At 42.4% G+C, this 11,677-nt stretch overlaps 1 protein-coding gene across 1 annotated transcript in view; it reads right to left on the bottom strand.

Moving 5' to 3' along the window:
• The window catches only part of RNF8 (ring finger protein 8, E3 ubiquitin protein ligase), a 43,283-nt gene that overhangs the window by 22,170 nt on the left and 9,436 nt on the right, over window positions 1-11,677 (bottom strand). The window contains exon 2 of the mRNA XM_015571884.1: window positions 9,921-10,049. Coding sequence (XP_015427370.1) covers window positions 9,921-10,049 — 129 coding nt within the window. The remainder of the gene's footprint in view (window positions 1-9,920; window positions 10,050-11,677) is intronic.

An 11,677-nucleotide genomic window follows, 5' to 3' on the forward strand; every position in this document is an offset into this window, starting at 1 on the left:
CTTTTTTTTTAATCTATTTTATTTATTTTTTACAGAGAGGAAGGGAGAGATATAGAGAGTTAGAAACATCGATGAGAGAGAAACATCGACCAGCTGCCTCCTTCACACCTCCTACTGGGGATGTGCCCGCAACCAAGGTACATGCCCTTGACCGGAATCGAACCTGGGACTTTTCAGTCTGCAGGCAGATGCTCTATCCACTGAGCCAAACTGGTTAGGGCAATTAAAATTTTTTCATATCAAAATAGATTATATTTAGGAAAAAGGTTTCAGGAAAAGTAGTGTGACACAGAAGGCTACCTAATGCCAAGATATAGACATTTAAGAAAAACCTCAAAGGCAAAGATAAGATTAAATAAAGAATGAAGGTCACAGAAGCAGCCCCAGACTAGAGAGAACAGGGATTCCCTAAAAAGCTGGGGAAGACTTTCAAGACATATTGCAGCCTTCCACTAGATCCTCTGCATTAAGTTGCCTCCTTCAGAGCCCCTTAGGCCTGGAAAATAAGCTCTCACATTTCCCCATCACATTTTATCCTCAGATCCTTCTATGTTTACCCATTCATCACTTCCTGGTGACACCTAGTGGTATAATTGGGACCACAGCCCTGAGTCAGGTCTGTTCACAAGGTGACTATAGAAAAGGATGAAAATACCATAGCTATATAAGAACAATCAATACTGCCCAGAATATAATCTCAAATACAATGGTTTAAATAAAATAACTCTGTTCAAGCCTTTCTTTCTTTTTTTTAAAAAAAAATATTTCTTTATTGATCTAAGAGAGGAAGGGAGAAGGAGGAAGAAATAGAAACATCAATGATGAGAGAGAATCATTGATCGGCTTCCCTCTGCATGTTCCCCACTGGGGACCAAGCCTGCAACCCGGGCATGTGCCCTTAGCCGGAATTGAACCCGGGACCTTCAGTCCGCAGGCTGACGCTCTATCCACTGAGCCAAACCGGCTAGCGCCAAGCCTTTCTTAATGTAGGTTTTCATAATCACCAGTTTGAACAATGTCAGTAGCAGCAAAGTAATAACAACAACAACAACAAAAGCCTGCCTAATGTCTCTTTGCCATCAGTGGGAAAAGGTGGGATAGCACACACCCCTATACAATAATCACTTCACCTGATGCTCAACCTCTGCCCAGCGTTTTTAGTCAGTTGTTGGCGAGTGAAACCCAAAGTCAAAAGGCAATGTTCTCTTGGAGTTTTCCAGATGATTTATGTAGCTGATTCTCAACCCTGACTATTCAGTGAAATCACCTGGAAATGTTTGAAACAAATAGCAATACCGGAGTCTCACCCTCAGACTGAGTTAACAGTCAGGCTAGAACCAGGCATCAGGTTTATATACAAATACATATATCTATAATTGGGTCAAGTCATAGTGCCCCTTTCCAGGCGACCCCTCCCCAACTCCTATTCAACTACTCATCTGTTTTCTGCCCTACCTTTTCCAGAACGTTGTATAAATGGAATCACACTGTATGTATCCTTTTTGAGTCTGGTTTCTTTCACTTAGCACACTGATTTTGAGACTTGCCAATGTTGTTGCATTAACAATAGTTGGGTATTTTTTATTGCTGACTAGTATTCCAGACATGGGTGTACAAGTTTGTTTATCCATTCCCTAGTTGTTTTCCCCGTGTTTGATAATTAAACAAAGCTACTACAAACATTCACACCCAAGTTTCTTTGAGAACATTAAGTTTTCATTAATTTAGGGTAAATACCAAGAAACAGAATCACTGGTAAGTGTATGTTTAGCTGCAGGAAACTGCCAGACTATTTTTCAAAGTGACAGTACCATTTTGTATTCACACATGCAATGCTTACGATTCCATGTTCACCAGCACTTGGTATTATTTTATTTCAGCAATTCTAATTGGTATGTATCAGTCAATATTTCTAATGCTTCACTGAAACATAACATACAACCATAAAAGTGCACAAATAAGAAATGTACAACTAGATGACAAACCACAACGTGAACATCTCAGTGTAACTACCACAAAGTTAAAAAGCAAACAAACAAAAATACCCTAACCCACATTTATCAGCATCCCAGAAAATATCATTTTGTCTTCTCTAGTCACTCAGTCTCCTCCTACCCTCATCAGGTGACTACTAGACTGGCGTAACATCACACATTAATTTTGCTGGTTTTTTTTTTAATATATTTTATTGATTTTTTACAGAGAGGAAGGGAGAGAGATAGAGAGTTAGAAACATCGATGAGAGAGAGACATCGATCAGCTGCCTCCTGCACATCTCCTACTGGGGATGTGCCCGCAACCCAGGTACATGCCCCCGACCGGAATCGAACCTGGGACCTTTCAGTCCGCAGGCCGACGCTCTATCCACTGAGCCAAACCGGTTTCGGCAATTTTGCTGGTTTTGACATTAAATAAATGCCATTACATAATATATATTTTTTGGTGTCTGTCTTCTTTCACTCCATTCTATGTCTGTAAGATTTATCTGTGTTGTTGAATACAGTAGCAGTTCATTCACATTCATTACAGTACAGTGTTTCATTGTAAGAATATTCCATAGTTTATTTCTCCATTATGCTGTTGATGGACATCTGGGCTATTTCCCTGTTCCCTGTGACTAAATATACTGTCACAGGGTATATATAAGTGCAACTTTAATAAATAATGCCAAATAATTTTCCAAAATAGTTGTACCAACTTATACTTCTACTCAGATAACTTTTGCTCCACACCCTTGCGAATCAATACCTGGTACATTCAGTATTAGTTTTAGGCGCTCTGGTGGGTGTGTAGTGCTAGTCCATCCTTGTTTTAATTTGCATTTCCCTGATCATGAATGAGGCTGAACAACTTTTTTTTTTTTACAGAGGAAGGGAGAGGGATAGAGAGTTAGAAACATCGATAAGAGAGAAACATCAACCAGCTGCCTCTTGCACACCCCCTACTGGGGATGTGCCCACAGCCAAGGAACATGCCCTTGACCGGAATTGAACTTGGGACCCTTCACTCTGCAGGCTGACGCTCTATCCACTGAGCCAAACTGGTTAGGGCGAGGCTTAACAACTTTTGATGGCTGTTGAACATTTGGATACAATATTTTGTGAAGTGCCTGGCTCCTGTCCATTTAAAAAACTGGGTTATCTTTCTTTTTCTTAACGATTTGGAGTCCTGTAAATATCCAATTATAAGTCCTTCATCAGTTATGTGTAGCAAATATCTTCCACTCTGAGCTTGTCTTTACTCTCCTATTGGTGTCTTTTGATGAATAGAAGTTCGTAATTTTAATGTAATACCATCAGTATTTTTTTTTAAGTACCCAGGTAAGGACAAAAACTGAAACAGGGTTGAGAACCACTGCTCTAGTTGCTGGAAGACCAAGCAGCAAGGCATGTTCACACAGTATAACTCACCAGCGACTTTAAATGCCAGGACCTACAGAAGGACCAAAGCAGGGACCACTAAGTGGCAGGGGAACAGCAATGTGACAGGAAGGGAAGAATGGGAAAGGCTCAAGGATATGCCTGTGTCTTTAGGACTAGAGATAAGCAAACCCACCAAAGCATTTCAGATGGTGACTTTGAAACCACAAATTTTCTGAAACAGCCGGATACCAATACATAGAATGAACTATCTGAAGAGCTACTAAATTAACTGAAATTTATATAACTACAACCATCCACATGTTTCATGTGCAAGATAAGCAATCCTCCAAGGGTTTTTTTGTTTTTTTAAATATATATTTTATTGATTTTTTACAGAGAGGAAGGGAGAGAGACGGAGATAGAGTTAGAAACATCGATGAGAGAGAAACATCGATCAGCCGCCTCCTGCACATCCCCTACTGGGGATGTGCCCGCAACCCAGGCACATGCCCTTGACCGGAATCGAACCCGGGACCCTTCAGTCCGCAAGTCGACGCTCTATCCACTGAGCCAAACTGGTTTCGGCATCCTCCAATGGTTTTGTTTTGTTTTGTTTTTTCTAACTTAATTTTAAACTAAAATTGATATTGTTGCAATTTTTGTAACTGTACTTAAGCTTTCCCTGTCTGGCCATTCCAGCATATAAGAGAGATCATTTTTTGAAGATAGAATGTAGTTCTGAGTTTTGAATTACTAACAATATCTACATCTTAAAAAGACTTGGCAAAAGATGCAGCCAGGATAGCAAACTGCTGTGTCCTCCACTACTATCGGAAAACGGGGCATAGCAGAGACTTATTTGAGTTTGAGCTCTGGTTTATTCACTCAACCAGTTATGTAGACGGCCTTGAGCAAATCAATCTCTCTCTGGGCCTCAAATCCATCTGTCCCCAGAAGGGGTTAAACTGTATCATCTCTAAGGTCCCCTTTTCAGTGCCAATTTCTTTTCTCACAGCGTCTTGCCAAGAGTGCTGAACCAATTTACTTAGCATTTATACAGCCTCTCCTTCAACACAGTGCCAACGCAACTTAACCCAGTGCAGGAAGGTACTTTCTCCAACAGCTTAACTCTAACAGTTTTATGCAAGAAAAAGGAGGCTGCTGGGCAGGTCTGCAAGACACCTGTGATATTGTGAATTATCAGCAGCAGCATATATTTGGACTTCACCCCCATTTCTAGCACAGAGCTTCAGAAACCCTTGGAATTTCCTAAGCGGTGATAAGAGATCAAGGTGTCTTTTGTTATGTTAATGAGATGACTTTGGGACTGTCCCTAGGTCACCTAAGAATGAGGGATAAATCCAGGGAGGCTGGAACTTTAATTCCCACCCCTGGATCTCTTGGGAGGGGAGGGCTGGAGGTTGAAGTCATCACTAGTGGCCAGTGATTTGATCAATCATGTCTCTGTAATGAAGCTTCCATTACCCCGCCCCAAAGAAGGACAGGTTCTGAGGGTTGGTGAACACATGGAGGTGCTGGAGAATGGTGAACCCAGACAGGCATGAAAGTTCCACGCCCCTTCCCACACGCCCTGCCCTAACACATCTCTTCTAAAAGGATGTTCATCTATATCCTTATCATATCCTTTTTTAAAAAAAATCTTTTTATTTTTCGATTACAGTTTTTCAATTACAATATTTATATTAGTTTCAGGTGATCATCCCAATAAATCGTACCCATCTGACACCATACACAGTTATTAGAACATTATTGACTATATTCCCTATGATGTACTTTATATCCTCGTGACTATTCTGTAAAAATCTACTTGTACTTCTTTTTTTTTAAAAATATATTTTATTGATATATGCAGGAAAAAGGGGGAAGTGAGGAGAGGGGCTTACTGGAAGAGAGGAAGGGAGAGAGATAGTTAGAAACATCAATGAGAAAGTAACAGCGAGCAGCTGCCTCCTGCACACCTCCTACTGGGGATGTGCCCGAAACCAAGGTACATGCCCTTAACCGGAATCGAACCTGGGACCTTTCAGTCTGCAGGCTGACGCTCTATCCACTGAGCCAAACCGGTTTCGGCTACTTGTACTTCTTAATCCCTTCACCTTTCATCCATCCCCCCAACCCTGCTATCAGGCAACCATCAAAATGTTCTCTGTATCTATGAGTCTGTTTCTGTTCAGCTTGTTCATTTATTTTCTTTTTTAGATTCAATTGTTGATAGGTATATATATTTATTGCCATTTTACTGTTCATATTTTTTTTTTTAATATATTTTATTGATTTTTTACAGAGAGGAAGGGAGAGGGATAGAGAGTTAGAAACATCGATGAGAGAGAATACTGTTCATATTTTTTACCTTTTTTTCTTTTTTTCTTAAAGAAAGACCCTTTAACATTTCTAGTTTGGTGGTGGTGAACTCCTTTTGCCTTTTCTTATCTGGGAAGCTCTTTATATGTCCGATTCTAAACAATAGTTTTGCTGGGTAATCTTGGTTGTAGGTCCTTGCTTTGCACCACTTTAACCCTTTTCGGTCCAACCTCAAGGCCAACTCGACAGACCAGGCGGTAGAAGCAGGTCCAACGTCGAGTAATAAGAACATTAAAAAGTTCAACATTCAATCCTGTCAATTAATTTGGAACAGACTGTTTGAATTCCAAAAATAACATTGGACCGCAAAGGGTTAATATTTCTTACCATTCCCTTCTGGCCTGCAATGTTTCTGTTGAGAAATCAGCTGACAGTCTTATGGAAGCTCTCCTGTAGGTAACTAACTGCTTTTCTCTCGCTGCTTTTAAAATTCTCTGTCTTTAACCTTTGGCATTTTAATTATGATGTGTCTTGGTGTGGACCTCTTTCGGTTTATCCAGTTTGTGATTCTGCACTTCCTAGTCTTGTATGTCTATTTCCTTCAATAGGCTGGGACATTTTCTGCCATTATTTTTTCAAACAGGTTTTCAACTTCTTGCTCTCTCTCTTCTCCTTCTGACATGATGAGAATGTTGCTATGCTTGAAGTCGTCCCAAAACCTCCTTACACTATCCGCATTTATTTTGGATTCTTTTTTTTTTTTTGCTCCTCTGATTGGGTGTTTTCTGAATCACAAAGCACTGCACCCTGGCCGGTTTTGCTCAGTGGATAGAGCATTGGCCTGTGGACTGAAGGGTCCTGAGTTTGATTCTGGTCAAGAGCACATGCCTGGGTTGTGGGCTTGATCCCCAGTAGGAGGCAGCCAATCAATGGTTCTCTCTCATCATTGATGTTTCTATCACTCTCTCCCTCTCCCTTCCTCTCTGAAATCAATAAAAATACATTAAAAACAAAACAAAAACATTGTTTTGATTCTTGGCTTATTGTACTCTACTGTTGATTCCCTGTAAATTGTTCTTCATTTCAGTTAGTGTATCCTTCACTTATGACTGTTCATTTTATGGTTTCTATGTCCTTTTTTTATGTTGTTGAAGTTCTCTTTAAGTTCCTCTACTCTTCCCCTAAGTTCATTGAGGATCCCTATAACCAGTGTTTTGAACTCTGCATCTAAGAGATTGCTTGTCTCCATTTTGTTTAGTACTTTTTCTGGAGTTCTGTTCTGTTTTTTTCACTTGGAACAAATTTTGTTTCCTCATTTTGGCAGTCACCCTGTGTTTGTTTCTATGAATTAGGTAGAGGTGCTATGTCTCCCAGGCTTGGTAGAGGCCTAATGTAGTAAGTGTCCTATAGGAACCAGTGGTACAGCTTCCCTGTTTACACAAGCTGGGCACTCCAGGTGCACCCATGTGGGCTGTGTACATCCTCCTGTTGTAGTTAAGCCTTGATTGCTGTTGGCACATCAATGAGAGGGATTTACCTCCAGGCTGACTGACTGCAAGGACTGGCTGTGACCACCACTACGGCCCAGCTGTGCAGAGGCCTACCCTTCAGAGCAGGACTTATTTCAGCAGGGCTCTGGTGCTCAGAGTCCACCCCTTGAGTATGCTGTTGTGGAGGTACTTGGAGGTGATCTGAGGTTGTCCACTGGGTACCTGGCTCTGGGGCTTCCTGGGAGGTGCAGGCCAAGGTCAGGGGCTACCCAGCATGAGCTACAAAGAGATCTTCAGATGGCTGCTACTTGTGCTGGGCTTGGAGGTGCCCAGGAGAGGCCAAGCTATGAACATAAGCATGCGCCAAGGCAGGCCATTCGTACAGAAAAGCCATTGGAAAGAGCTTGGGTGGTGGGGCAGGGTCTCAGGGGATCACAGGATGGGGAAGACGGGAAGCAGTGACAGCGAGTTGATGGAGACTCAGCTATAGCTCTGTTGGGGTAGAGCGCAGAAAAGGAACAAAGGCCTCTGCCAGCACTTCTGTCTGGAAGAAAGCTGCCTTTCCAGCTCCTGCCCTGATGACAGTTCAGTTCCTCCCTGTATGTCCCTGGTGCCTTTCAAGCTGCTGCCCCAGCACTGGAGCTCAGAGCGAGTGAGTCTGAGTAAATCCATGCACAGTCCCTTTAAGCGGAGCTGCCTGGGACTCCAGCAACCTCCGAGTTACTTAGTCACAATGCCTGCTAGTTTTTACAGCCAGAAGTTGTGGGGACTTCTCTTCCTGGTACTGGAATCCTGGACTAAGGGCATGGTATGGGGCTGGGACCCCTTGTTCCTCAGGGGAGACTTCTGCAGCTGAGATATCCCTCCCGATTTTTATCCACCACACACAGGTATGGGACCAGCCAGCCCCACAGTTGGATGTGGCTTCTTCTATCTTTAGTTGTAGGATTCTCATTCAGCTAGATTTGAGGCAGTTCTGAATGATGATTGTTCTGTAGTTTAGTTGTAATTTTGATGTGATTGTGGAAGGATATAGGTACTGTGCCTACTTACGCACCACGTTAACAGGAAACCCTCCTATCTGTATATATAAAAGGCTAATATGCAAAGTGTCCCATCGGGAGTTCGACTGGGAACTCAATCGCTTGCTATGATGTGCGCTGACCACCAGGGGGCACCATGGAACATGGTGGGCAACCAGCGGCGGTGGCAGGGCGCTGAGGGAGTGAGGGAAGGAGGAGGCAAAGAGGTGGGGAGGCAGGGAACTTGATTGGCCCTGATTGTGGCCAGGTCTAGGGATCCTACCCATGTACAAATTTCATGCACCAGGCCTCTAGTCCTTTTATAATAAACTGGTAAATATAAATAAATGTTTCTGTGAGTCACTCTAGCTAATTAATTGAATCAATAGGGGAAGGAGGTCTTCAGAACCTCTGATTTATAGCCAGTTGGTCAGAAGTACAAGTAACAACCTGGACTTGCAACTGGTATCTGAAGTCCAAGGAAGGGGTCCTTGGAACCTTCAATCTATATCTAGCTGATCAGAAGCTGGGCTCTGAATTGGAATCCAAAGTGGAGGATGGTCTTGTAGACCTGAGCCCTTTACCTGTGGGATTTGATGCCATCCTCAGGTAGATAGTGTCAGAATTGTAGGACATCCAGCTGGTGTCCCCAGCATTGCTTGATGGTGTGGGGATAATCCTCTCCAGATGTAGGAATTCATTTCAGAACCATTTAATTTCATCTAATTTTTGTTAATCCTCACCCAGGAATTCTTTCCCATTGATTTTTAAAGAGTAGAAGGGAGGGGGAGAGACAGAGAGAGAGAGACCTCGATGTGAGAGAGACATGTCAATTGGTTGTCTCCTGCATGTGCCCAATCAGACCCAGGAATCGAACTGCAACTGATACATGCCCTTGACCAGAATTGAACTTGGGACCCTTCAGTCCATAGGACGATGATTTATTCACTGAGCCAAACCAGCTAGGGATTCAGAACCATTTTAATATGTTTCCTTCTAACAGTTATCTTTAAAATTCTTCTAACCAGAGCAGCGTAAAATGGTCTAAAGATATTTTATACTTCTTAATCCTTACTGTCTACATTAAAATTTCTCTCACCTCATAGTCTTTACTTTCACTGTAGTCCTAAGTGCTTATGTATCTGTATTTTAGGTATTTCCTAATTTTTGAGCTTTATACATACTTCACCTCCCTTAGAATTCACGCTTTTCAAAAATTTAAAGCAGAAAAACCCTTTATTCAAAGGAAATCTTCCTCAGAACAGTAATGCATAAAACAGGTTTAAAAAGAAGGGAGACAGTTTGCTCTGATGGAAAGGTATGGGGAGAGGAAGGAGCTGGGTGTAGGAAGCTCAGCTCTGCCCTCCTCCCCATGCCCTGAATACAGGTACACTCCAGAATCTTCACTAGATTCCCTTCAAGTGACAAAGGGCCAATTCCCTCAATAACTTATTCTAGTTTCTGGAGCAAACCTACTGCCGCAATTCAGGTGTTCCTTTCAGAGTAACTAACTTCAAGTCCTTAGAAATTACTTTGATATACTCTAATCTCTGGCAGCATATAGAAGTGGTTGTCTCTGGGGAAGACAACTGGGTGGTTAGGGGAGATAATATATTTTTGAATCTTTAAATTTTATACCATGTATTACCTGTACAAAAAAAAAGCAATTTAAAAATGAACAAAAAGCCAATGAAAGTCATTAGGCATCTATGGATTCCTGTTACCTTGTTGTCCATAATTGTCCACTGGCCCTCCGTGTTCTGCTTCAAAACACAGTGGTTTCGGGAAATCATCAGAGGGCAGAGTTTTGATACCAGTTGGTAGGTGACACCAAATCCTCGGCCTAAAGTCACCTAGGAAGACAACGACAATATAAGAGACACCATCAGCCACTGTGCTGAAAAGGGAGGTCCTTTTGACAATCTTGTCGACCAGTGGTGCACACATGTCCTGACATGAAACCAGACTCCCATGAAACCCACACAGCTCATCAGCCATCCTCCTTCAGCTGCCATGGGAGCCACCAGGTAGAAAAAGGCAAGAAGCTGTGACAAGAAGAGACAGCTGAATGCATTTACTCATGGAATGTCAGGGTTGGTAGGGCTCTGAAAAGTCCTAAGATGGAGAAATTCTTTCTATACACCCTCATCAACTAGTCTTAAACACTGCCAAGAACTACAGCCTCTATATAAGACAGACTGTCCAATTTTTTAAGGGCTCAGACTTGGCATCTTTCTCATTATAAATTCCATCCATTGGCCCTGGCTATGTCATGGGCACCAACAGAAAATCTCCAATTCCCCTCCCACATGACAGCTATAGTGCCTGTCAAGTCTTTTTTTGGCCCTATGTTACCAGTTACTTCAACCTAACGCTCATGGTGTAGGTTTGAGTCTCTTTGCTATCTTAATGGTATATTTTTATTCCTGGATGCCATAATAAGAAAAATAAACTTAACTTCTATTACACAGTCGAATTCAAGTATCACTTTCCAAGTTCTAAATATCATCACTTGTGGGAAACTGTTTATTGCCTTCACTATCTGATAAGCATAGACAGAAACCCCCCCGAAGGCTGGGTGCCTTTGAAGCCCTAGCAAAGCTCGGAGCTAGGCGCCGCCTCTGTTTGTCCAGACAGTGGTAGCTGAAACTACTTCCCCATTTATTATTATGTAAATCCTTGCTGATGGGCTAGTCTGCCTGTTGCCAGGGGTCACCTGCCTAAGGGCTATGCTATGGGTGCATCCCAGAATCAATAAAAGCTTGGTGAGGCCTGAGCACAGGGAGGAAGTCCTTTGGGACTTGCCGCCGGTCCCCCAATATTGCAAAATTATCTCGTGTCTTTTTCTCTCATTTGTTGTGCGGCTCCTCTTTCAGATACCGAACCCTACTCCACGCGGGTCGTGGAAGGAAACACTCAACAATCACTGGATAAACTGCATCAGCTTTCAGAGCAGATCTATCACACAATGTACCCTCAGGCTTAGGAATGATTAAATTTCTTGGTCTGACCCTCCCCCAAGAATTACATGCAAAGTCATATCTCTTCTGTCCTATACTTGACTACTTGGTAAATCTGGATTCACATGAAGGACCTTACATTGATTCCTATTAAACTTCATCTTGTTAGTTCAACCTATCACAGGAGCTTGTGAAGACCTTTATGAATTTTTTACCTGCCATCTGATAAACTCAATATTCCTCTCACCAAACTAATATGATGCCTATGTACTTTCATTCAAGACACAGATAGAAGAGAGAGAACCAAGATGGTGGCATAGGTAAACACTTGTACTTGCTGCCTCCCACAAGCATATCAAAATTACAACTAAAATACAGCACAACTATCATCCAGAACCGCAGGAAAGCTGGCTGAGTGGAAGTACTACATACAGAGAACTACCGGTAAAGAAGAAAGCGCATTGAGACGGGTAGGAGGTGCGGAGGCAAGGAGGCGCTGACAGGCTGGCACCCAGTGTGCC

The sequence above is a fragment of the Myotis davidii genome, unplaced genomic scaffold (genome assembly GCF_000327345.1).
Source record: "Myotis davidii unplaced genomic scaffold, ASM32734v1 scaffold289, whole genome shotgun sequence".
NCBI lineage: Eukaryota > Metazoa > Chordata > Mammalia > Chiroptera > Vespertilionidae > Myotis > Myotis davidii.